General features: G+C 33.2%; 4 protein-coding genes across 7 annotated transcripts; 2 read left to right on the top strand and 2 right to left on the bottom strand.

Annotated features, from left to right (window-relative positions):
* Positions 1–203: 203 nt before the first annotated feature.
* On the bottom strand, positions 204–3,681 carry LOC107018235. The gene is made up of 4 exons (XM_015218660.2): positions 3,222–3,681; positions 2,540–2,791; positions 2,334–2,434; positions 204–1,058 (listed from the first exon to the last, which is right to left on the bottom strand). The coding sequence occupies exons 1-4, from the start codon at positions 3,545–3,547 to the stop codon at positions 382–384; spliced, it is 1,356 nt and encodes a 451-aa protein (XP_015074146.1). The 5' UTR covers positions 3,548–3,681; the 3' UTR covers positions 204–381.
* A 2,969-nt stretch (positions 3,682–6,650) lies between these two features.
* On the top strand, positions 6,651–12,680 carry LOC107015863 (tRNA (adenine(58)-N(1))-methyltransferase non-catalytic subunit trm6). Of its 2 annotated transcripts, none has more exons than XM_027916074.1 (13): positions 6,651–6,912; positions 7,066–7,193; positions 8,281–8,389; positions 8,828–8,909; positions 8,980–9,050; positions 9,734–9,775; positions 10,060–10,184; positions 10,485–10,581; positions 10,729–10,795; positions 10,908–11,095; positions 11,178–11,283; positions 11,842–11,928; positions 12,312–12,674. In XM_027916074.1, the coding sequence occupies exons 1-13, from the start codon at positions 6,779–6,781 to the stop codon at positions 12,417–12,419; spliced, it is 1,344 nt and encodes a 447-aa protein (XP_027771875.1). In that variant the 5' UTR covers positions 6,651–6,778; the 3' UTR covers positions 12,420–12,674. The 2 variants fall into 2 exon arrangements, with proteins under 2 accessions (XP_027771875.1, XP_015071768.1); XM_015216282.2 differs by having other exon boundaries at positions 6,652–6,912; positions 10,488–10,581; positions 12,312–12,680.
* Positions 12,681–14,163: 1,483 nt separating this feature from the next.
* On the top strand, positions 14,164–21,008 carry LOC107016289 (transcription factor E2FC). Of its 2 annotated transcripts, none has more exons than XM_015216783.2 (13): positions 14,164–14,540; positions 17,780–17,954; positions 18,048–18,101; positions 18,200–18,285; positions 18,449–18,537; positions 18,612–18,666; positions 19,250–19,302; positions 19,379–19,429; positions 19,514–19,562; positions 19,640–19,705; positions 19,783–19,856; positions 20,051–20,225; positions 20,514–21,008. In XM_015216783.2, the coding sequence occupies exons 1-13, from the start codon at positions 14,343–14,345 to the stop codon at positions 20,580–20,582; spliced, it is 1,194 nt and encodes a 397-aa protein (XP_015072269.1). In that variant the 5' UTR covers positions 14,164–14,342; the 3' UTR covers positions 20,583–21,008. The 2 variants fall into 2 exon arrangements, with proteins under 2 accessions (XP_015072269.1, XP_015072270.1); XM_015216784.2 differs by having other exon boundaries at positions 14,168–14,540; positions 17,783–17,954.
* Positions 21,009–21,661: 653 nt separating this feature from the next.
* Positions 21,662–25,086, bottom strand: LOC107015570 (putative HVA22-like protein g). Of its 2 annotated transcripts, none has more exons than XM_015215882.2 (7): positions 24,830–25,086; positions 24,217–24,257; positions 24,015–24,113; positions 23,877–23,933; positions 23,692–23,755; positions 23,389–23,595; positions 21,662–22,400 (listed from the first exon to the last, which is right to left on the bottom strand). In XM_015215882.2, the coding sequence occupies exons 2-7, from the start codon at positions 24,246–24,248 to the stop codon at positions 21,945–21,947; spliced, it is 915 nt and encodes a 304-aa protein (XP_015071368.1). In that variant the 5' UTR covers positions 24,249–24,257; positions 24,830–25,086; the 3' UTR covers positions 21,662–21,944. The 2 variants fall into 2 exon arrangements, with proteins under 2 accessions (XP_015071368.1, XP_015071369.1); XM_015215883.2 differs by having other exon boundaries at positions 24,853–25,086.
* Between the last annotated feature and the right edge of the window lie 1,261 nt (positions 25,087–26,347).

The following is a 26,347-nucleotide window of genomic DNA, read 5'->3' as shown; positions in this document are numbered from 1 at the left end:
TGAAAGAGTGAAAAAATTTAGTGGGGTAACCTATATTGACATAGAAAATGACAAGTTAAATGTTGAAGGACGGCATTTTTTTAAAGCATTAATCGAGGGGCTATATTTTAACATATTTTTTATGGTACAGTTGGGTAGATAAACTTCAAACATCACTGTATTTACTCACCTTCAACAAACTAACAATATGTAAAAAGGACAAATAAATAAATAAAAAATATTTACAAAAATCATAGTTGGATCAGCATTACCTCACGGGTGTTACAACTTTTTTTTAACTAACTTGAATTTAGTTACATAAATTTAAGGACACAACAAAAAAGAAAAAAACAAACTAAACCGTACAAACAGCTCAAATACAAATTAAAGAAAACATTAAGCCTAAGATTCCAATGCTTCGTATATCACAACAAAGCATGGAAGTATAGCCCTTGGATTAAATACGTATAATTCCTCGAGATTCGAGTAGATCCCTACATGTCCAGCTACTGAATCGTATATGGTAGAGCCAGTAGCGGACAAGCCAGAATCAGAACCAGAACCAGAGACAGAGCAATTCTCCTCCTCTTTCGTGGGAGAAGCCCCCACATTTTGCTTGACTCTACCGGCAATGACCCGACACACGATCATGGCCCTGCGTCGGGCCATACCACTACCAAGACAATCGTGGGCCCGCCCACTACTAGCAGTTGTGCGGACTCCACTAGTTTTGTTTCCTTGGAAACCGTGACGTATGGTAGTGCAAACTCCACAGCCGGGTACCGAGCCACACAAGCTGGACGAGCCACGTGCACCAAGGGCGCACGTAAGGCTCGTGCAGTAAAATCTAAGCAGCTCATTTCCATCAGCTGCACATCTTGGGTTTTTCTTGCCTGTGGCCACTGCATGTATCTTCACCGCGTCCCTACAGTCCTCGAACCGTTGGATCGTGCGTTTGGTGTTGTGGACTTTTAATATCCGTTCGATCTTACAGATTGGATTATCCTTTTTAAGCCAGCTTGATTTGAAGATTATTTCCACTATGTTACGGCTTGAATCTTCCGGACCCAACTCTAACACTGAAAATAAACCTCATTCAATCGGCTTAAATTAAAATTAAACCGCAAACATATAATATATATATATTTTTTAATATTCGATAAAAAAAAATATATGAACAAAAAAAACAAAAGAAAATAAATGGGGTCTCATTTCTGGTTGGTAAGATATCAAGTCTTACTGGCCAACCAACACATTAATGTTATTAACTAATTATGAAATAATTTAGGAATAAGCTATTCCACAATTAGTACTATGATAAATAATTAGAACTTACATAGCTAAACAAGCTGATAAGAAAACATTAATTATTAAGTGGAGTGGGCTACCAAATGTATATAATTCAAAGACAAGTAATATCTCAGTATTAAAGATTCGATTCTTTCTTAGGTATGCATTCTTAATTAATCAAAATAAAATAATCTTCAACATTATTAAACTAAAAATATTTTAATTAATTAATTTTGTATGAGTAAATTAGGGTGTCATGCATGTTGTCGGTGTGGTATATGATAATAAAAAGAGAAAATAATTATTTGTCAATTAAAATTTTCCTACATGTATAGTACTATTCAATTTTATGAAGAGGTAGTTGGCAAATATTACTCTAGATGGTCCTTTAAATATTTAAGTGGTCCAAAAGAAAAAGGCAAAGTATTTATTGGGGTTCAACCTATATGTATCACAAAAATATATTAGATTAACGTACTTTATATTATTATTTTATAAAAACTGTATTAACAATTCCGTTTTGCCTCCACTAACACAATTTTGAACTTTGCCTAAAACAATTCAAAGCTTAAATCTTGTCTAAAGCTTGTCTCCTTTTACAAGATTGGAATCATCTTTTCTAGGATAAATATGAGCAAATTAAGTATTTTAAAAATAAAAAGTTACACATTCTACTGCTTAATAAAAAATATCTAAATTTACTATTTATTATACATATATAATGTTTATATATTATATTATATTATATATCTTATCGATTATATATTATTTTGTGTGGACTAGCTTTATATCACTTTTCCAAAAAGAGATTTTCCACATAAACCCCACCCCTACTCCTCCCTAATCTAAACAAAAGGAATATGAATATAAGTAGGAAAGAAAATATAATATATATATAAGGATTTAACTTATAAACACGAATAATATACGTCATTTTGATACTGTATCTATTTAACTACTTAAAGCATATGCTTTTCAGGATACTAATTATACAAGTTTTATAGAAAATTATTTATACTTATTTTTAAGATAGTATTTGAGATTTTTCGAATATAAATATTTACCAGCATGTTTAACTGCTTGATGATGTTCTAAGCTCTCAATTTTTGGAAAAACTTCTCCACAATCTGGACATGCACAAATTGTTGACCTTGGTAAAGGGTACCTATAATAAAAATAATTAATATTTTCACTCATTAATACTATAAATCAAGATTATTAACCACAAATAAAATGTATTAGAAAAATGAAATTAAAATTAAAATTATACCTGCTAGGATCTACTATCATGTGACACTCATAACATCCAGATAGCTTACGAAATTGCATTCCTCTTGATGAAGTAGTATACGTGGAGCTACCACTACCGTTCGATCTAGCAAGAGATCTCGAACTTGAAGATGAAGGGCCATGATGTGAAGTTTTATTCTTGCTTAGGAGACGAGTTTCTTGGCCTAAACTGCTACTTTCTGGGGAATTATCAGCTCTATGTACCACTCTTGTGTTGCCATGTACCACATCCCTTGTGATATCGAGACATAATATAATTAAATAATTAAAATTATATCAATAATTTCTCAAATATTTAAATTTGGATAATATACACAACTAATCACTTTTTAGTCAATACAATTTATTATCAAAATTTTAAGACACTATTAATAAATTTTAGAGAGTTTGCTTTTTTATTTAAAAAAATGAATTTTGTATATAATAAATATCGAAACGAAAAGACATTACATTATTAATAAATTTAGACAGTATATATGATTATTTTTTAATTACAAGATCGTAAAATGACTATTTTTGTTTTTGATTTTTTATTTTGAGATGTTTACGCAGTTTAACATGGTACGAAAGACTTTGGGGGAGAAAAATCCATATATTTGATTTATGAAAAAAAAGAATCAGACTCACACGTTACGGGGATATATGATTTAAGTAATTAATACCTGAAACTGCATATGGAGCTACAAGAACTCAACTTAGAATAAGCTCCAGCAGTAGGAGCAGCAGAAGAAGAAGGAGGGTTTTTGGAAGCAGGATCATGAACAGTTGAGTTTTCAATTTGTTTGCAAGTCAATAAGTTTTTGAATTGATCCCATGAAGATGGCTGCTTTTGTTTCTCCTTATTCTGTTTTTGTTGTTTTTTCCTCCTCTTTGAAGGTTGATTTTTTTCTGATGTTTCTGGTAAAAATGTTAACAGTGCCATTAAAAACAGAGCAAGAAAATGGGAAAAAAACAGAGCAATTGTTGTTGAAGAAGTTCTCTTTTTCATAAGAGAAAAAGAGAGAGAAGTTTGTTCTAACTTTTCTATATTAATGTAAAAGAGTGTGTAGTTTCTTTCTTTTTATTAATGGAGAGGGATCCAAGAAGGGGAAATAATTTATTTTTTTTAAAAAAAAAAGTTGGGTCTCTTTTATTATCTACTCCTTCTACTGTATTTAATATTCTGTTTGCTGCTTCTTAGCATAAAATAATCCTGATGTATTTGTCTTTTTCTAGTTACTGCTCTGGTGTGTAGCGTATTCGTATTCGACTAATTTAGATTTGTATTGTATATATATTTCTTATCACAAATTTTTTTTAAGAGACTTTTTGATTAAGGAAGAACAATTTCATTCTATCACATTATATTGTGTAAGACTCATTCAACAGGGATGTGCTTTCTACCAGAGACTTTTTCATATTCAGAAGCTGAGACTTTTGATTAAGGAAGCATCACGTAAAAAAGGGAGAATGCAAACGGGAGATACTTTTTCTTATCCAGTATCTAATACTACATTGAAGGTCGACTAAATCTGAATTTGAGTTGGGAGGTTCCAGATTGGAGGTAGAGTGCTTTCTAACAAAGACGATTTCATATTAAAGAGACTTAAACCTGAGACTTCTGATAAATGTAAATATTCAACTTTAAAAATGTTGACTACCGGTTTAAGTTATTTCATTTTAAAGAAAATTGCATTAAATTTAACACATATAGTGTATACACACACTAAAGGCACCTTCAATTTTATATTTCTTTCCACATTTTTCTATTTCTGTAACAAAAATCACTTTAAAACACTTACTAAGTCATTTTTCACATTAATAGTACTTGAAAAAATGCATAATTTTAGGTTGTTTTTTTTTCATAGAAAAGGAAATCAAGAATCAATGACTTTGAGTGTAAAAGAAGAGACTTCAAGAAAGAACAAATTATCAAATCATTTTCCAATTTTTCACATTAATAACTTTCACCAATTTATACATCTTATGAGATCACTCTCAACCTCGCATGCAATAATAGCTTGGAAATCTATGTGTGCATTTTATAATTACATAACTTAAAAGAAAATCCTCAATTTGATCTCTTTTGACGGATGAATTTTAATATCAATACCATTTTTTCGATAATGGATAATATACAAACACATACTGTAACTTGATTTCAATTTACATTCATACAGTCTAACTTTGAATATGTTTGATAAAATTAAACAAGATAACACATAAATCGTACATGATAATTCTCGTGAGATACACTTATCATGGCAGAGGGAGTGTATCTTATATGGGATCACTCTCAAAAGTTTGGAATCTTCTGAATGTTTATATGTACGCACTTTCTCCTTAGTTTGGAATGACTAGTCAATTTGTTCCTCATAACACATGGTGGGTTTGAAGATTCCAATAATTAGCAAAATGAAAAATGAAAAATGACAAAAGAACCCACACATATTTTGCAAAGAAAACTAGTAATCACTAACAGGGTGACTTATTATTATTATTATTATATGTATGTATTATCCATTTAGGTTCCTCAAATTCAACAAAGTGCCTCTATCTTTTCAGTACAAATTCCCAAAAGACATCCCTATTATATTTCCACAATGTTTTCCAATCTTTTTAGCCATTATATAGAGTTTAAGGCACTTAGCAACATGTGAAATTGGAACATGCTTTGCCTATAGATCTAGACAACTTGTAGTTTAAGTGGATAGCCAGCAGATAAACACAAAACCTATAAGGGAAAAAAAAATACTAAGCTAAATACTTGTTCCCTAATTAAATAATTTATCATTACTATCTTCTTCTTTTTTTTATGTAAAAAATTGATTCGACGAATAGCTATGATTATCCTGACGCAAACATTAATAACTGATATATTTTGTGACTCAAAATGATGGGTTGCATCGTTCAGGAAGGGACGTACTATCACTACAACAAAAATGATCATAATTAATTCTTAATTGCCGCTAAATATGCATTCTTAGCAGCAATTGTCACTCTTTGTATATGTTCCTAAAGCCTTTAGCTATGTTGATTCTAATGACACTTAACTTATGTCGGGTTAAAGACTTTAGCACTTTTTCTGAATGTCAATATTTAATGCCGCTAAAAATTATTTTTATTATAGTGCACACCCCAACGAGGCTATACTGATGCAACTTTATTGTTGCTTCAAGACTTTCCTACGGATATTATTTTCGTGATCAAGTTAATTATTAAAAAATGAAAGAATCTTAATGGAGTGGTTAGAAGTCAGATGCTGATTTGGCCAACCATTCACTAAGAGAAGATATTGCAGAAGGTGTTCCCTTGTCGTCCCAAAATATGCGGACATGTTCATCATTTCCACTTCTCATATCATCCACACATAATACAATTCTTAATTAATTCACTCAAGCACACAATGTATAAACAACATTTTTTTTAAAAAAAAAAAGAATTTTAAATTGCATATAGTGATAATAATAATAATAATAATAGATTCAATACCAATTCTTTTGCAAGTATCACCAGATTTAATACCACTATAAACATGTAGTTTTCATATTCATTTGCTTATATGTGCATGTATATTCAAAAATATACCCTTAACTCCTATAATATATATATATGATAAAAATAAGTTTTGTCATCATATATTTCTCACTTCAGACAAATATATGATATTTTGTGATCTCATATATGCATATACATAATGAAAAATTGTCATCTTATGATATTTAAACATGTTAATATGTTAAAAACAACCGAATTCAATAATTTGAGTGAGTAATAAATAAATGATTTCTCGTTTAGCATATACTAACATTTTACTTAATAAAAAATTATTAGATACAAGTTGAATTGAAATAAGTCTAGATCTAACATAAATTGAGTTGACCCTTAATATATGATATTGACTTACATTGGGCTTGATGTCTATTGGAAGTCAACCTTCATAAATCAGGGGTTAATACTGCTACTATAAAAAAAATTCGAGGATGTTTTACCAAATACCTAAAGTTTAGGGGGCAAATTGAAATTTCCCCTTTCGTGAATTATCCCAATTTTAAACACCCAAAAATCTACCATTTTAGTACCTAAATATTTATTTGTTTAAATTACAGTTCCTGTTTTGTAAATTACCCATCGTTTAGGGTTCTAGGGTTTAAACTAACAGAGAACTGAAGCTTATAGTGTAACTTCCTTCTCTACTGCTTCATCTAATGCTTAAAGATATGAATTTTTAGCAGCAAAAATGTCTATTGAAGAAGGAGTTGATGAGGATTCGAAGCAAAATCATAATAGTAGATTAACTTATGAAGGTTGCAATGTATTGCTTGACATCAATGATGGCGACCGTTTAGTTTTTTCTCGTCTTACTGCTGCCTCGTAAGTAATTACATCCGATTTTTTTTGCTTCTGTCTGCTGCATTTAGTTTTGTAATTGAGATATAGTTGATTGATTTTAGTGCATAAAGATGCAGTTTTTTGTTCTGGATTATGGATTTTTGAACTGATGGAGAAGTTGTGTTGTGCATGCAGGACATTGAAAATTGGGAATAAGAAGTGTTCTCTTCAGCCTCTTATAGGTTGTCCATTCGGGTCTCTGTTTCAAGTGGAGTCGGGAAAAGAAGGAACCTTTTTGACTCGTTTTGTTGAGAATGCAGAAGGTATTCTTCTGATTTAGCCTTTTCATCTTCTATGAGTACTGTTTTCTCTGTTCTTTAATTAGTTATTATTACTAAGTTTATTCAACTTGGGGCGGTAGTCATTTACTGGGAGTACTTAGTTTTTGAAGTAGTCAATAACTAAAAAAGGCAGCCCGATACACTAAGCTCTTCCTATGTGCCGACTGCCGATCCCGATGTATCATACACATCCTTACCCTCATTTCTAAAAGTGTTCTTTTTCACATCTCAGAGCCCTTGAGTTCACGTGACAAGAACTTTACTAATTACACCAAGACTCCCCTTCGAAGTAGACAATCACTATTTTGAAAAAAAAATGGTGACAGACTGACAATTTTATGTGTAATGTAATTATATAGCATTACAGATAATAGGGCTAATCATCCTATTATGTTTAATGGTATATACTTATAATATCTATCTGAAAGATTCTAATGCAAGGTTTTCTCAGAAAAATGCATTGCTTTGTATGGATAATCATCATAGACTCTTTTAGACTTGGACGAGCAAGCATGATTAACATAACTCTTTAACTTTATAACAAGGAAGATTACATGGGGTACTTAGACTGCAGTTGATGATATGTTTGCCTGTGCAAATGGCTTTTAGGGGTTGCATTTGTGGACCTTCCTGCCACATTGCAAATACCTTGTTTTTGGATAGAGCCAATGAATGAGCTCTTGTTTTCCATGACACATTCAAACATTTTTAGTAAAACCAGAACTAGTCTTCTTTTTAGCTTGGGTTTATCCACTACAGTGTATTTCTTGCTTAAGAACCAGTTGAAGCGGGACAGAAGACTAGGATGTAGAGGTAGTATATAATTCTTTGACCAAGCTAGTATGCAAAGATAGACCAAACTAAATATGCTTATGCATCTCATGTTCAAAGGGTATCCCGGTGCACAAAGCATCCCGAGTCGCACTGGGTTTGGGGAAGGGCCGCACCAGCAGGAGTGTGATGTAGACAATCTACCCTTATACATCTCGTGTTACTTTCTCTTATTGTTCTAGTCTCTTTTTAACAAATTGTGGAATTTATAGTAACTTTTGTGCATTTTCATTATCAGGTAACGGCCTTGAAGAAAAAGACGTGGATGGATCTAAAGATAACCGTGCGCTTGTTGATAATAATACTGCTCAGAGTCTCACTAGTGAAGATATTGACGAGATGCGAAAGTGAGTTTGTCTGAGGTTCATGGTTTTATGTGGTATTGTTTATTTATTTTAGTGGGCAGTTTCAAGAATTGTGGGAATTCCTTGCATAAGAGTCTTTCGCAGGCAGTTTTAAGATACTATTTTAGTGGATATTGATAATGTGTACTTTCAGTTAATTAGACGACCTCTAGGTTTGGGAACTGCAAACTAGTCTGGGATGGTGGTATGCATCATCTGCTGCTGTTTCACTCTGTTTTGGCCAATTTCATTGATATATTAACAGAAAAATTGGAGGCTTCTGAATCCAGAATTTCTATAGATCTATATTATATTTCTTCTGATATGTTTGAACAAATTTTGTTTACAAAAGAGTTCTCTTAAGCAAAAGAAAAGGCTGCAAGGTTCTTAGGTTTTCATTTAGCAGTTTTGAAGAGAAGTATTAATCTGACTATGTTGCAGGCAGGGAGCAAAAGGGGATGAAATAGTTGAAGCACTCATTGCAAACAGTGCAACTTTTGAGAAGAAGACATTATTTTCACAAGTGAGCTTGGCATTTTTGGTGTTGATTAGTTTTTCTTTGAGAAAATATGCTGACCTCTCATTGTTTGCAGGAAAAGTATAGGGTTAAGAAACAGAAGAAATATGCACCTCGAGTACTTTTGAGGCGCCCCTTTGCACGAAGGTACACTCCTGTCTTTAAATCTCCTTTAGTTATTCTGGAGATCTTTATTTAGACGTACTACTTCCTGATTTTTCCTTCATCTATAACTTAATCTTTGGAGAAGGGGAAGGTAGAACGAGATTGGATAATGTTTTCACTGCATTTCTTTTAATATAGCTTAGTAAATAAAACTCTAAGATTGGTAATGTAATCAAAATTAAACAAGTTACTTTCATATGCTGCAAAATGTTGCCCGTTCGCCCCAGGTGGAAGAAGGCAGTATTTCTTATTTGAGCAGTGATCCAGTAACTGTCTATTTGTTGTAACTAGATTATACCACTTCATTCATGTGGAACACTCAGTTTTTCTGTGGATGAGTATGTCCTCGTATTGCTTTTTGATATGTAAAGCATTTTAGGGCTTGTGGATTGTGTTTCACTTTTTATGATTTTCTTTTTTTAATTCAGGTGATAAGTAAAACATATAATGGTAGTTTTTCATTAATTTCTAAGCACTATTGTTCTTCAAATCATATAATTGATTGTTCTGCATTTAATTTCTGAACTTGAAATCCCCAAGCTGTTAGTGGTGATGTCAGTTGTAGATAGTCGTAATACTACATTTGGTTTCTAGTTGCAAATCCCCTAGTCGTTATCTTCCTCAATCTTTTCTTTAATTTCTAACATACCTCTTGCATTTTTCAGCATTTGTGAGGCCTACTTCAAGAAACATCCTGAAAAAATCGGGTAATAATATGGTCTTTTCTTGTGTTTGATCAAATATCTTCATCTGTTGTTTCTGGTTATGATTTATCTTTTTGATGGGAGGGAAAGAAGGATAGACATTGATAACTTATTTTAGAATCAGAAAATCTTGAAATCTGATATATCCTCCTTGATGTTACTTTTCGTTGTGGTTCAGATGCTCATTGTAGTCTATAATAACCCTAAGTTTCATATCTTGTTCATTTTGCTTTGCATGATTCTGGGTTTACACGGGGGTTGATTTTATATCCTCTTGATTCCATCAGATTCATGCGAGTGGATGCACTATCTCTACTGCTCTGCTTGGGGAATGTTACTGCAAATGCAGATGTACTTGTAGTGGACATGCTCAGTGGTATTCTTACTGGTGCTATTGCAGAACGACTTGGAGGTATGTATTTGTTCTTAACTGTAGTTACATTAAGGAAATTAAGGTATATTTGTGAAATTGTGACCATTGCTTTATACACATAAAATTTGATCATGCAGCCTATACTAATGGGAAATTGTATCATGTCTGTGGATTATTGCTACTGATACTGATCGTATGTTTGTCATCATGATGTAAACGGGGCTGATGCTTATAGTTGTGAAACCATGTCGAACATGTTATAGACTTATAGTATTGTTAAATAGTGTTAATTGCTATTAAGTTAATGACTTTTTAATATTTTCATGACAATGATATTAGCAGGTACTGGTTATGTGTGCAATATTTATCGTGGATCATCACCATATCCGGTCGATATCACAAGGATGTTTAATTTAAGTGATGAAATCTGTAAAAGGTACACTTCCTTTTGCTATGAAATAGAAAAATAACCCAATTAGTACACAGAGAAAAAAATTGTATATTTCAGTGGATAGCTTTTGTCTAAATATGTTTTACTGCATTCGTACTAACTATAATCTTTGCTGTTTGTGTATGTATCTAGAATTGTGCATGCATCACTGACCGACCTGAATTCATTTCAAACGGGAGCTTCAGTGTCTGAGGGTCAGGTAAAACCATGTTGTAATGTCAAAAGTTGATCCTTTTTTGGTGTAAATTGTTTCTTCTGTAAATGCGTGCGTGGATGACTTTTAAACTTCTCTCTAAAACATGTTCCTGCAGGAAGAACCCTTACCTGTCACTCATTCTGGCGGTCTAGACGAAGTTAGTGTGCCAGCTGAAGATGGTGGCATGGATGTAACACCTGAGAGAGTTTCTTCTCCAATAATCAAGCCTGTTAAATCTATAAAAGCAGGTCAGAAAGCACCCCTCGAGGCCATCAAGTCGTGGAAAGAAAATGGTTTTTCCAGGTTTGAATTTAATCTGGGTTATATTCTTTTCTTTGACACATAATGTTTCTCCTTCTATCTCATTTCCAATATAATATTTCAGCCTAATAATTGCTGCTCCGGAACTGGACCCATGGGGCATTATTAAAGAAGTGCTTCCTCTTTTATCATTTTCAGCTCCTTTTGCTGTTTATCACCAGTATGCTCAGGTATTGTTCTTAGCTTGCCAATCTTATTTAATGTTTCTTAGCCTGCCAGGCTGCTCTATCATTGTTCACACACACAAGCCCTTTCTTATTCACTTATGCAATAGCCCAACTTCTGCGTTCTTTATATGTCTAGAAGAATTTTCTACGGATGAAGTTTAGATAAACATTTTTTATTAGTAAAACCTTAAGTTATTGGATTTAGGCATCCTGTAGTGAGCATGTGGTAGCAAATCAATATCCTTTTTTCTGCTCTTTAATGTCCAAAGCTGAGTAAATAAGTCGAAGAACTAAAATGGATTTTCAGAAGGTCATTCTCATTTTCCATTTGAGAGATGCAAGCATTTGAGAGGAGATCCTGCAACAGGATCACGTCACTGCTTATATTTTGGCTAGATTTGTTAAAAGACTCTGCTTTCTCCCATAAACTGGTGTGGATGGGTAGGTGGGCGGGCTGTTGTGTCTTCTGTTGTGTCAATAATTGGAGCCCACTCTTTGTCACATCACCTTCCCTTTCTGTTGGAAAAATAAGACAAAACTAATCCTTTGTTTTCATTGCAGCCTCTAGCTACGTGTATGCACAACCTGCAGATTGAGAAAATGGCGATTGGATTACAAATTTCTGAACCTTGGCTACGTGAATATCAGGTTTGTTTTAACTAAACCAAAACGACCCCGAAAAGGGGATCTGACCACTTACATGATTACTTAACTTTATATTTATTTGCATTCTCCAGGGAGATTCTGTCAAGCAGATAATAGAAATTTAACTATAGCTCCACTTGAAGTAGTTTGACATGCATACACTTTTTTTTTTACTGACAACTTCTTTTTCTATACTTGTGATCAGAATTTAGGATCTAAAGTCAATAGGTTTAAACTGAGTCTAATACACACACAAAAACTTACATGTGTATTTATGGATCGAACCAAAAACAATGTGTTCAGTTGAACCTACTGAACCCACCTCTAGATCTTCCTATGTTTGCTATAGCTTGTTAATTGTGCCTGAAATACTTGAAAACATGTAGGTACTCCCATCAAGAACCCATCCACATATGCAGATGAGCGCGTTTGGTGGTTATATACTAAGTGGCACGAAAATATCTAGCAGTGACTCCCTTACCAGCTCTAACTAAGATAAATTTTTTTGGCATCACTCTGCTTGGTTGTACATGTCGCTTGACGATACCGTTTTCGTCTTTCGAGAATATTCCCTGTTAGAATAGATGTAGGATTATCTTGTCTCTTGTCTGGGGCAGAAACAAGGTTACTCATGTTGTACTTTTATTCATTGATTGATGTATGCTTTTGTATGAGCAATTCTTCTAAAAATCAAAAGAATAAAGAGTCTTTTTCCTCTTACTTTATATTATAAAGTATTTGAAGATTAAGTGGTATATTGTAGAATTATATTGTTGTCTTTCTTGGATCAAGCAATTGAAGTCTGTTTTGTTGAAGAAATATAAAAAATGTAATACAACATTAACAATTATTCTTCAACTCCAAACATATTGAGGCTAGCTATATGAATCATTATTATTTATGTCCCCCCACCTCCATTTGGGTAGTACTCTCTGTCAAAGGAGTTTTCATATTCAGGTTTCGAATTCAAAAATTTATAGGACATAAGAAATCTAATATTAAAAAATGTAAATAATCTTTACACATTTTGCACACGACTTATTTAGGATGCATCGTTTGCTTGGGCCTCAACGGAATAGTATAGATAAGGATATTTCATGATTTAAGATATTCTATGAAATTATCTTATTCACCTTATATATGAGATAACTTATTCTATCATTTTTTTATATAAAAAATGAAACAAAATAATTTCTAAACTAAATAATACTCATTATCAAATATAGAATAGAATAACTCTTTAAAATATTTTAAAAATATTTTTTTTATCCCGCTAACCAAACGAATTTGGGGTAGCAAGTTGACATGATGAGCACATTGTGCGGAGTGCCGCCTAGATTTTAAAACACAAACTTTTGAAATTCAAAAAAATCCATGGAGTGTCGGTTTATCAACACACTTGTCATGACTCATGTCACACCCTTGGAGGAGTGGACAAGTTTATTACGGTTTCGTTTCAATTTAAATGATACAATTTAATTGAATGCGAATATTTATAAATTGTTATATTTTAAAAAAGTCGAATAAAGATTACAGTTCGAAAAAATAATAACCATAATTCAATACAAATATTTATACCAAATAATTACCGATTATCATACCATTAACATTGACTACACTTATAATTACATTCTACACTTTTTATATACTCCTATCGATTCATTTTACTTATTATGTTTTACCTATCTCACTTTCTCTTTAAATATCAGTAACTAAAAAGGTAATTTCACTAAATCACTAAAATTTATTATTCTATCTCAATTTAATACTCTCCTTTCACCACGTTAATCTCTCTCTTCACATTTATTATCTCAAGAAGAAAAAGTGCAGAAACTGATTACTTCCTTTTTTCACGTTTCATTTTTCGAAAGTTACATTATATGAATTTTGATCATGCATCATATTTATAGAAAAAGTATTATAACTTATAATATTTTTCATATAATATTTAAACATCTAAATATTAATCTAATCTAATTCAATTCAGCTCCAAAAACCAATTACATTAACTCTTATAACATGAAAGTAACAACTAAAGATAAACCTAGTAAGTAAAATTCTATCTTGATCTCTAAAATGTCAAAAATAACTTTAACCTATAACAATTACAAGTAAAATTAACAAGACGAGAAAATATAGAGTAAGCTAAAAATGGTAAGATCCCTGAGATCTAGCTTTGTTTATTATTGTTATATTCACCCAATTAATTTGAGGTTTACAGAGAGATATGGGCCCTGGGCTCACATAAATTTCCGAAAATATTGATAAAAGGTAGGCGCGTAAGCGGGCCCTCGTTTATTCGAATCCGAAACTCAGCGCCTCCTCACAGTTTACCACCTATTCATTCCCGCTGTTTTGAAGCCCTCTTTTTTTTTCTTTTTTTTTTCCGCCATTGATAATCTTTTGCTTCCTCAATTATGTCTACTACCGCCGGTGAAAACGTCGATCTCAACTTATCACTAGCAACACCACTTCATCTAAGATCATCGCCTTCTCCTTCTCCTTCCGCCATTGCTGTAACACCTTACCGGAGCCATCCCCGTATTCTCTCCAATCTTTGCTCGGAATCTCTACCCGGAAATCCTCAGGCATCTGCTACATTTGGTTTTACTCCGGTGAGTTGAATTGCGGATTGATACTGTTTTAAAATTACGTGATTTCCGTACGGTTTTTGTACTGTTGTGCACATCTAAGTTTTTTTTTTTTTTTTTTAATTGAGAATTGTTTATCTTGATCGATCAATGTAGATACAGAGTTATTCGGACAATCTAAGTTTAGATATATGAGTAAACGGCTTTTCTGCTTTAATTTTATTACTTTATCTACCAATGCTTGCTGTTCTACATTCCTTTTTGTTCCTATGAGTAGTATTGATCAATGCCGATACGGATTAACTCTGTGAATTCAAGATTATGTATTTGAGAAAAAAGCTTTTACCTGATTTCTGTACGTTTGTGCATATATTAGTTAATTTGTTGTGTATCTGTTATCTCGATCAAAGCAGTTACGGATTAACTCTGTCAATCCAAGTTTAGATATATGAAGAAAAAGGTTTTCTGCTTTAATTTTCTTACTTTATCTGCCAATGCTTGCTGTTCTACATTTCTTTTTGCTCCGATGAGTAGTATTGTGTATCTGTTATCTCGATCAACGCAGATACGGATTAACTCTGTCAATCCAAGTTTATATATATGAGATTTTACCTAATTTCTGTACCTTGGTGCACATATCAGTTAATTTGTTGTGTATCCGTTATCTCGATCAACATAGATACGGATTAACTCTCTCAATCCAAGTTTAGATATATGACAAAAAAGCTTTTACCTGATTTCCGTACCGTTGTGTACATATCAGTTAAGTTTTTGTGCATCTGTTATCTCGAGCAGCACAGATTCGGAGTAGCTAAGTGAATCCAATCTTAATCGATTCTTTTACATTCTTTGTTGTGTATCTGTGATCTTGATCAACACAGATACATAGTAACTCTGTCAATCCAAGTTAAACTTTATCTCTTCCAATGCCTTGCACTTTATTGCCTATTCTACCTTCCTTTTGCCTTTTCTCCTATTTTTTAAATCAATTGATTTTACATAAAAATTAGCTCGAAGAGAGGACGTTCAAGAACGTCATCCTCATCTTGATGAACATAGATACATAGTAACTCTGTCAATCACTCAATCCAAGTTAAACTTTGTCTCTTCCATGCTTGCACTTGATTGCCTATTCTACCGTCCTTTCACCTTTTCTCCTGTTTTTAAATGAAGTGATTTCCATAAAAGTTAGCTCAAAGAGAGGCCCAAGCCTTACAAGGAGTTCAAGAATTTCATCTTTCATCTTTCATCGATGTGGTACACTGAGGCTTTCTTCCTTTTTTCTTAAACTTCATCTCCCAATGCTTGGATTTAATTGCCACAAGGATTCAACAAGCCTTATAAGGAGTTCAGGAATCTCATTTTTCATCATCGATGTGGTACACTGATGCTTTCTCCTTTTGTTTAAACTTTATCTCCCAATGCTTAAATTTAATTTCCTATTCTACCTTCCTTTTCTCAAAGGGACAATGATTCCACAAGCCTTATAAGGAGTTCAAGAATCTCATGCGTTATCGATTCTATATTCCTTTTCTTAAAGGGACGGGGATTCCACAAGCCTTGTAAGGATTTCAGAAATCTCACCCTTTATCGATGTGGTACACTGAGGCTTTCTTCTTCTTCTTTGCTTTTTTAGCTTTTTTCTTTTCTCCTATTTTAGATGAAATGATTTCCGTAAAAGTTAGCTCAAAGGGAAGAGGATTCCGCAAGCCTTAAAAGGAGTTCAGGAATCTCATCCTTCCCCGATGGGGTACATTGAGGCTTTCTACTTTTTGTAAAACAAAACTTCATCTCCCAATGCTTGCATTTAATTGCCTCGTATACATTCCCTTTTCTCCAGTTAAAAGTATTGTGTTTTCATCGCTTCCTCCTATTACGTGATTTCCATACTATTTTGTATTGTTGTGCACATCTCAGTTAATTTCTTGTGTATATGTTATCTCGATGAGAAAGTTGAGAAGGCTTCTCCTTCCTTATCTTATGCTTACACTTAATTGCCTTTTCTACATTTGTTTTTGCTCCGGTAAGTCGCATTGGGTTTTCATGCCTTTTATCCTATTTCTAAATTAAGTGATTTCTGTAAAAGCTCTATGGGAGGACTCCCCAAGCCTTATAAGGAGTTCAGGGATCTCATCCTACACCGTTCTCCTTTTCTTTTTATAACTTGTCTCCCAAATTCTCAATGCTTACACTTAATTGCATCTTCTGCATTCCTTTTTTCACCGGTTAATGGTATTGTGTTTTCATCGCTTTCTCCTATGACTAAATTACATGATTTCCATATTATTTAGTACTATTGTGCATACCTCAGTTTATTTGTTGTGTATCTGTTATCTCAATCAACACAATACGTAGTAACTCTGTCAATCCAAGTTTAAATGTATAAGGAAAAAATTTATCTCCTTTTACCTCCCAATGCTTACACTTACTTGCCTATTCTACATTCCTTTTTGCTCTGCTGAGTAGTATTGTGTTTTCATCCCTTTTATCCCATTTTTGAATTGAGGGTTTCGTAAAAGCTAGCTCAACACGTATATATGGTAACTCTGTCAATCCAAGTTTTGATGTATGAGAAAGTCTTTGTCCCTTTTTAACTTTATGTCCTGATGTTTGGACTCAATTGCTATTCTACATTTCATTTTGCTTCGATGAGTAATCTCAAAGAATGGAAGATTGTCCAAGCCTTAGAGTCCGGGAATCTCATCCCTCACTGACGTGGTACATTTCTCTTCAACCATTATCTCAATCAACATAAATTTAGAGTAACTCTGTCATCCAAGCTTAGAAAGATGAGAAGAAGGCTTCTCCTTTCTTTCTTTACTTATCTTCCTATGCTTACACTTAATTGCCTCTTCCACATTCGTTTTTGTCATGGTAAGTAGTATTACGTTTTCATTGCTTTTTCTCCTATTGTAAAATATGTGATTTCCGTTAACGATATGCAAAACAGTAGAAAATAATATGGAAATCACGTTTTTGGGCGGAAGTGGGGAAGTTTCTTCTAGTCTCTTGCTAACGATAGATATACTACCTTTTTTGTGTTATTTAGGCATCAATCTTATAAAGTACTCCATTAATTGTGTGTATTTGAATGGTTGAATTCACCATTCATACTAAATTATTGTCGTTTAATTTTGTAGAATGAAAATTTCTTAGAACTTTTCTGGTGATTGTACACATTCTGCTCATAAATGTTATCTCCTAGGAGATCATACAATGACCTATATATGTTTATACTAATGGATTTTTCTCATGTCTTGAAGCAGAAAAATGAAATTGAGAAGTCCGAGGAATACAATTGTGGATCTGGAGTTAGTCAGAGAAGTCTTGCATCCAACTATTCTCCTGTTGAACAAGCTCCTAGTGCACGTACTAAACAACCTAGTAAAAGGAAGTCTTCTAGAGATACCATTGAAGCTACCAAAGGAATAAATGCAGGTACAAAATTGAGTCGGTATATTACTATATATATATTGATTTGGAGTTTAAATTTACTAATAATTCAATTTCTTTCTTTTTCTGTTAAAACAGATCTACTTGATAACCTGAATTTAGGTGTCACTTATCGATATGATAACTCTTTAGGTACGTTATTTCGAGTAAATGTAATTTACCTGAACAAGATGATTGTGCTCTTGCTGATGTTTGAGATATTGATTAATAAATATATCATTTTTGGGCAGGCTTGTTGACTAAGAAATTTATTGGTTTGCTTCAAGAGGCTGATGATGGAACCCTTGATTTGAACCATTCTGCAGAGGTTTTGGAGGTTAGCTTTTCCCTTGTATTGTAGTGTGTAGAAGTTATACCTTATTATTAAGGTTTCATGAACATGAATGTATAAAATTAGTAAAAGAATACTGTGTTCTTATTTTATTTAGCTTCTTTTGTTTCATATTTGATGCTAATTTATTTGAATAATTGTTTCCCAGGTGGCAAAGAGGAGAATTTATGACATCACAAATGTACTCGAGGGAATTGGATTAATTGAGAAAACTACAAAGAGTCGTATACGTTGGAAGTAATACACTTGTGGATTTGGTTCTGTTTTTTTTTTAATCTTACATGTTAATGATCCAAATTTATCTTTAACAGAGGGTTCCAGTCAACAAAATCTCAAGGGCTGGATAACCAAGTATCTACACTGAAGGTGATTATAAAGTTCTTCTAAGAATGTCTTGAGAAAATAATGGTTAAAATCAAGTTTTTCTAGTTTTCTGTGTACTATTGTTTAAAGTCCATATGCTTTGATTTCACACAGTAGTAAGAATTAATTCAAGCTAATAAATCGTCTGTCATGTGTTTGCAATACATTGCATTGAATAGTGTTTCAAAAACCTTATTCGTTAATACAAATATTTGAGTAGTTTAATTCAAAGTTGTAATATACTTTTGTTCAAAAATAGCTAGTTTTTCTTTTTTAAATATAAACTTTGCATTTTGTTTGTTATAGTTTTCATATTTTCTTGACAAATTTTTGCCACCCCTAATTGCTTCATTTTATAGCTGTTGTATAAACAAAAGCATGAAATTTATGAAGCTTGAGTTAGAGCTATGAAGCAAACAAGGTAATAATATGCCTCAATGAATCTCTTAAAAGACAGGACTGAAGTAGAAATATTTGCTTGAACCTATCTACTAGTAATAATTTTTTTAATGTAGTAAGGAAGGTGTTTTCTATTTTCGCTCATTCTGATTCTTTAACTGAATCTTGCTTTCCAATTAAATGACAGGGACAAATTGGATATCTAAGTGCAGAGGATCGCCGACTTGATAGCTGCATAAGGTTTGATAACAACTTGTCATCAATGAGGGTTTCTGAGTTTTCTTACTTTATGAATGTGAAACGTTTTTCAATACAGGGAAAAACTAGAGCAAATAAGGACCCTGGAATCTGATGTGAATTGTCAGAAGTATGCCTTTTTTTCTCCTGATGCAATTGTTTCTGTTCTGAAAATGTGATCAGTTTCTTAAAATCATCTGGTTCGACTCTTCAGGAGCCTCTTTCTGACTGAGGAAGATATCAGAAACTTGCCTTATTTCAGGGTATGTAACACCCATCTTACATATGTTATTCATGATGCTGTTTCAGTTCTCTATAATGTTTGTGGCGTATATCACAGGATAAAACTCTCATTGCTATAAAAGCTCCATATGCTAGTTCTATTGAAGTTCCTGATCCATGTGAGGTGAGTAACCGTGGTCTTCGGCAATATGATAATTACATATAATATGCTAGACTCTGATCCCTTATTTTTGTTAATAGGATGTTGATTTGGAGAGGCAGTATAAGCTTATTCTTAGAAGCACAACAGGGCCGATAGATTTGTTTCTCTTGAGGTATCTCCACTACATGACTAGCTTCTCTCCTTTTGTAACAAATGGGTGTATGTATAGCTTTGCTGGTTCACTAATTCTCTATGTGTAGTAGTAGTCTCCCTTAAAAAGAAAGTGATATTTTACTGTACAAGCAAAAAAAATAAAGAAAGAAACTTCAAGGCCCAATTAACTAACATAATTATCAACAAATGCAGCAAACAGGGTAGGCAGCATGAGGACATAACCATCAAACATGACAAGTCCATGGATTCAGTGTCTGCTGCAAAAAAGATGGATGATGCTTACCCATCCCCAGCACATCCTTGCTCTTTAGATTCAACAGACTCAAAGCTCTCGGGTGTTCATAAAATAGTACCTTCTCATAACAGTGTAAGTATATGACTGAACCCCTCTCTTTCCCTTTCGATTTATTGGTATCTCTTCCTCTATTGCATAAGTTAAAATGCATGTGAACCAGTATGGTTAAACACCATCTGCCTTGTTGTTTTGAAGTGACTAAGTAATTCGAAGCAATGAGCTATCCCTTTTTGAATATTAACAGGCAAAGTAATCCAATTAATAAGCCGTCACTTCTTGTAACAATAGTTATTCTATTGTAGTGAATTCATATGAAAACACTGATTATAATCCACAACATGTTCTTCCCCTAAACTGCAGATAGATGATGATTACTGGTTGCGCTCGGAGGAGGAGGTTAGCGCAACTGCTCTGTGGGGCATTGAATAATCTTTAAAATTGAGCCTGGTTACAAACTCCATATATGGATACCAGAAGATATACAGAAATAAGGCTTCTTATAAACATGTAAATATCTTTTGAAGCTAAAAAGCTTTACATATCTCTAGCCAGATTATAGTAAGAAACAACTGGTTTCAGGGAAACTCCTACAACTTTGCGTACAATTATATGGTTCACAGGAATATCAGTCTTATGATTAACCAATGCTGGGAACTGGGACTAGCCTTAGATATGACTTCATTGGAAAAGTTCTGTTGGCTGTTCTATTATTGTTGCTTGCCGGCAGCTTATGTTAAACATTGAATGATTCTGGGTAATATTGAAGTGAACTGTGATATTTAGACAATTTTGTGAATCTTAAATATCTAGCCTTTATATGGTTACTATGAATGGCTCATAGTGTGTTTAAATTTACATTTGTTCTGTTTTCAGTGAACGAGATTAGAATGTAAGGATAATATGTCAACGCTTTTTTTCTGACTTGCCCTTCCAAATAACTTTTGCCTATTGGCATTTGGGAATTTAAAGGCGTTGTGAGGCAAAATTATTGTGCAGTAGCAAGTAGGAGTAGACAGAGAGTGGGGGTCAAATTGAAATTCAAACCTTTTGTATTTTTGGTTTGGGTTATGTATTGGACTTTGTATTTTGATTTTACAATTTATGTAATTTGGATTGGATTTCGGTTTAAGTTCTACCCATACCATGTGTCAAGTGCCAATAAGTCAAATTCATAAAAGTCCAATGAGTATTATTTCCAAAAGTTTAATAGATTGATATCCTATAAACCATATTAAGTTCAATATAAAATCACGGGCGATAGGTCGGCCTCAATCGTTAAGGACCAAACTATTATATTGAGGTAATTATTTGTAGTGACCGGACTTAAAAGGCTCAAAAGTCAAAACCTAAAATTTGAAATATCCAAATCAATTAACCCAAAATCGAATTATTCAGAAGTTTATTAGAAGAGATACAATTATAGAAGCCCAGTCCCATTCCAATTACCATTCAGTACATCAACCAAGCCATCTCAAGAACCAGATGTTTATATGTATGTACAGTGATCCTCTAAGATAACTCTTTAACTTCATAGATTCATGATCATTTTCCCACCTTCACACAAACGCAAGTACTTTAATTTGGATATTTAATAATGAATGGTAATTGCATCTGGCAATCCTACACACTCGACGACCCTTATACTTTTCGAGCCATGCTAAAAAATCATGGACAACAGTAATGAATGAACTAAGATATGCCAGATGTACATTGAAGAACCAATCCTTTTTCCGATGTATATAAACTACATATTCAAATTACCATGGGGGGTTAAGTACTTGATGACACAAATCAAGGGTTGTTTGAGGTCCTTGTCTTTCTTGATCTGGCGCGTGTTACTCGGACTGCTTCCTCCAAGGCTGCCTCAGCAGGAGGGTTAACACTTTCAGTGGCTGAGGGAGGCACGGAATCAATCTGCACCACTCGAGTTTCAAAAGACGTGGAAGGTTTTGTGATTTCAGCAAGGGATTTGGAGGGAGATGCTTTTTGTGTGTTCAGAGAAGCAGCTACAGTTGAAACCAGTGATTTGGAGGGAGTTGCTTTTTGTGCATTCGCAGCTGCAGTGGACGCAGGTGGAGGACCTTTGGAGGATCCTGCCTCTTCTGCTGAATCTGCTTCATCCTCGCTTGAAGATTCAGAAGAAGCACGGGGTGCTTGTTCTTCAGCCTGTACTTGTGTTGCTGAAGCAGATGACCTGCGATTTAGTGATGCTGTGGGTTGACGACCTCTACTGCTTTGCCTTTGTGTCTGCAATTTTGAAAGACAGCTCAAATTGATATTTAAAACTGGGATCAAATTCAGCTCTCACAATCTTACAGCTAATCATTAGACTACCAATTGAACATCGAAGATTCTTTTTTTTTTTTTAATTGTTAGAAGTATTGTATTAATCTCAGAACAAGTGTTGTAAGAAATTTACAATAGGGGCTACATTACTGAAAGTATTATGTTAAACACAGAGAACAATTGTACTTGATTAGTTAGGTTAGTTCTTGTTTATTGTTATTATCGTCATTGATATTTTCTCTTTTTGATAAAGTAAAACGGAAATGGAAATTATTCTTGTCTATTATTATGAGAGTAAAAAAAACATGTATGGTGGTTTGTCTTTTAGCCAAAAAAACACTGAAGCCACATAAAACATGTGTACGCAATTTTGTACAAATAACTCTGGGTGGGGAAGTCTTGCAGTCAACAATACACCTCATGAAAAATACACAGGTCATCCAGCAACAAAGTTTCCCCTTAGATTCTAACCCCATATTCCAACGTACAGCTAAAAATTAACTTTCCCGGCGGGAAAGTTAAATAGCGAATCCAACTTAGAATGACAAACACAAACAAATCCACTCAGCAAAGCACCAGAAAATGCAACAGTTCATTATCTGTAGTCTGGCTATCACCTACACTGAACGCCCAACCTCCCCACTTCTAAGTCTGAAAAGATTCAACCTATCTAGTAAACCCCAAGGCTTCACAAGCATGTGTTATATATTAAGACTCTTATGAATAATCACTCACTCCTTAACCTTCAAATCAGCACGGACAGTTAGAGAAGGACTTCGTGGAGTTGCATCGCAACATAGCTGTATGGATTCATAAGCATGCAAACTCTAAAATTAATACGATCTTCAAATTTCAAACAGCTAAGACTATCATTTAGTAAAGAGCATGTTTGAAATGCTGAAATTGATTGGGCTTGCATATAAATTCTGAAACACATCTTAACGAAGACCTGAGTGGGGGGAGGTGGATTTGACTGCGAAGCAATGTACTGCAAAATGTCGAAAACCCTCGTCTGGCCATAGCTAGCAGCTTTCTGCCAGTATAAAAAGAACATATCTCCTGCTCTGGTCCTCAACTCCAACAAACTTTTATCAATCTCAGGTTCATGCCTTAAAATCACAGGTTTAAAAAAGGCATCATAGACGTATGTAGTTCCCTGCAGTAATTTTATGATAAGATGAAGAACTAATTAGATTAATATGAAACTGAAGCCGATCAAAGACAGAATATTTGTTTTTCAATATTTGCATACCTTAGTTTTGGGGCACCACAAGTAAATGACGAATGCCAGCTTAGCTTCACTGTACATTGGAACCCTTGAAAAGAAAAAGTATCACACAAATAAGAGAAAGTTAACATCAACATGAATATTTCAACATATAACAAGTTGGAGTAATCAAAAAATACGATCTGAACAAACAAGTTCGTTATGATTACCATGAAATAAAAGCATCACCGAACCTCTCACAAACTGTCAACATAGCAACTAAGATCCTGAAAATTGGAGGAATGAGGTAGTTAGAACGGAGATCCACAATAAGATACATTTAGGTCTAACAAAATGTAGCAACATACCAATATTGGCACCAAAAGCGGAGTTGCTGAATATCTGGTTTGTTCATCTCCACAGTTTTGAAGCATTCATAAGCTGGATAAGCATAACCAAAAACCATCCTACATGAAGAACACCAAAGATCAAAGCTTTAGAAACTCAAGAAATAGAAAATCCACGATTAACTACTCTATATAATTTGTATAAGGGTAGTTCGAAATTTACACAAGCACTCTGGTGATAAAAGATCCAATCATCTTGAATTCCTGACACAGAAAAAAGATAACACTAGTTAAGCCAAGCTCTACAATCAACACAACTTAGGAGATAATGCATTAGGGGAACTAATCTAAGGATGATTGAAACGGAACCGAGTACAAATGAAACCGAATGGATATAGATTACTTCATATACCTATCCATTTAACTTAAAAATTGAGCTGATACAACAACAACATTCACAGTGTAATCTCACAAGTGGAGTCTGTTGAAAATCGGATGTATGCAAACTTTACTCCTTCCTTAGAGTGGTTGTTTACATAGAAACTCATCTCACAATTTTGTTGTATAAAAATGAATATCAAAATTGCAAATGACCTTAAAATGCAGCAAAACACTAAAACAATTTCATCTTTTTCTTCCCATCTGCTTTATCACTCATTGTTTATAGCAAGACTGAAAAATTCCCCAAAAAGTTGAAACTAAAACAATGTCAAACAAATAGTATATCTTCAGAAGTATCTAAAAACATAAAAGACAAAACATGAGATCCAAAAACTGATAAAATCAAAAATAAATTAAGTTCAATAGTAAATTACAAACAGAACAAGAGCACAAACCTCTGTAATAAACCGATCAGTACCTTTTGCTGATCAATCCAAAGCAAACACCGGCGAACTGACTAGAAAATCCGGCGAATTGGCCGTTAGTTAGAGCAAGGCAGGCAAGTAAACAAAGTTAACTTTTTAGAAGTTGGTGGCACCGCCGCAGTACTCCGGCGAACCGTTGCGATGTTGGCGGAGAAGAGGTGTGTGAAAGAGATTTACGGGGGTGGTAGATTGTGTCGTTTTGGATTTTCTCAAACCATTTATTGAGTTTAAAATTATACGGATGGGCATTTAAAATGAATTTTTATTTTTATTTTTATTTTAGTAAAAAGTTATTTATTAAAAAAAAATTGTTGTATTTCTTTCATATTTTCTTAGTTTTTATAAAACGAGAGATATGCTTATCGTATTTGGATATGAGTTTTACTTCAGAAATTAAAGTGCGTGATATTTTTAAATTTATTAATAAAAAATATAAAATTTTAAGTGATGATACTATAAATTTGTAACTTAATATTTTTTTTGAAGGTCAAATACTAAAATTATTTTTTATAAGTATTTCAAAAAGAATGAACGATAATATTTATGAGTTTTATATCTTTTTACCTCATAACTAATTAGTTAAATTTTTACTTTTCACACAAATTATATATATTTCGTCCAAATATCAATGGATCATTTCTCAATTTTTACAAGAAAAAAAATGAGAAGTTACTCCAAATGAAAATTGAATATTTTAATATTTTCTTTAAAGTTTAAATATTGAAACTCAAGTATTTTTGTGAATATTTCACAAAAGGACATACTACAATATTTTAGGATTTTGTTAATATTTAGCTCACAATTACTAGAAAATTTCTTATTTTTGCAAATATATGGGTCCCCAAGATGGATTGGAGAAATGGAATTGGGATAAGTGGATAATGTGCAAAGTATAATGAAAAAACTAAGAACTAATGGATAAGTATACAAAATGCAAAGTATATTATTTAACCCTCTCAAAAGAGAAATGTATGTGTATCACAAAAAAGAAAAATAAATAAAGAATATTCTTAAATTGATAGGAAATAATACTTCAATTACACTCTTTAATAATAACTGACACACATATGCTTCTTAATTCCTCATGCAACACCTTTCTTTTTACCTTTCAAATGTAATTTTATACGTCGAATATAAGAGAATAACGTATACTCAAATTTTATTAAATAAATAATTTTTGATAAACATGATATCAATAAAGCCATTGATTTTTGTGTGTCCTACAATCATATCACTTGTTTAATTATTTTTGTTGGGCTTTGTGGAGGCTTGTGAGCCGGCCCGACCCATTACTGAAACCCTAGGTTAACCATTTGGTTTTCCTATAAATATGATCCTTGTATTTGTAATTTCAAAGAGCAGCACAAGTGAAATAAAAATCCTCCTGTTACAGTCGTGGAGTAGGGAAACCGAACCACGTTAAATTCTTGTGTGTCCCGTTTGTGTTCCGTTTCTCTTTTCTCTAGATTATTTGTGTGTGTTGTGTGT

The sequence above is a fragment of the Solanum pennellii genome, chromosome 4 (assembly GCF_001406875.1).
Source record: "Solanum pennellii chromosome 4, SPENNV200".
In the NCBI taxonomy this organism is placed as follows: Eukaryota; Viridiplantae; Streptophyta; class Magnoliopsida; order Solanales; family Solanaceae; genus Solanum; species Solanum pennellii.
This window is presented reverse-complemented; position numbering and strand designations above follow the sequence as displayed.

Excerpts from the sequence above, each read along its gene's own strand:
- LOC107015570 (XM_015215882.2), bottom strand. The coding sequence starts at position 24,248 with ATGATTGGATCTTTTATCACCAGAGTGCTTGT. Across the intron at positions 23,934-24,014 it reads CGCTTTTGGTGCCAATATTG|GATCTTAGTTGCTATGTTGA; the intron begins GTATGTTGCTAC and ends TCCAATTTTCAG. Across the intron at positions 22,401-23,388 it reads ATCCACCTCCCCCCACTCAG|ACACAAAGGCAAAGCAGTAG; the intron begins GTCTTCGTTAAG and ends TCAAAATTGCAG.
- LOC107015863 (XM_027916074.1), top strand. The coding sequence starts at position 6,779 with ATGTCTATTGAAGAAGGAGTTGATGAGGATTCGAAGCAAAATCATAAT. Across the intron at positions 6,913-7,065 it reads TCTCGTCTTACTGCTGCCTC|GACATTGAAAATTGGGAATA; the intron begins GTAAGTAATTAC and ends TTGTGCATGCAG. Across the intron at positions 8,390-8,827 it reads GATATTGACGAGATGCGAAA|GCAGGGAGCAAAAGGGGATG; the intron begins GTGAGTTTGTCT and ends ACTATGTTGCAG.
- LOC107018235 (XM_015218660.2), bottom strand. The coding sequence starts at position 3,547 with ATGAAAAAGAGAACTTCTTCAACAACAATTGCTCTGTTTTTTTCCCAT. Across the intron at positions 2,792-3,221 it reads AGCTCCATATGCAGTTTCAG|GGATGTGGTACATGGCAACA; the intron begins GTATTAATTACT and ends CGATATCACAAG. Across the intron at positions 1,059-2,333 it reads TCAAGCAGTTAAACATGCTG|TGTTAGAGTTGGGTCCGGAA; the intron begins GTAAATATTTAT and ends GTTTATTTTCAG.
- LOC107016289 (XM_015216783.2), top strand. The coding sequence starts at position 14,343 with ATGTCTACTACCGCCGGTGAAAACGTCGATCTCAACTTATCACTAGCA. Across the intron at positions 18,102-18,199 it reads TCGATATGATAACTCTTTAG|GCTTGTTGACTAAGAAATTT; the intron begins GTACGTTATTTC and ends ATTTTTGGGCAG. Across the intron at positions 19,857-20,050 it reads ATAGATTTGTTTCTCTTGAG|CAAACAGGGTAGGCAGCATG; the intron begins GTATCTCCACTA and ends CAACAAATGCAG.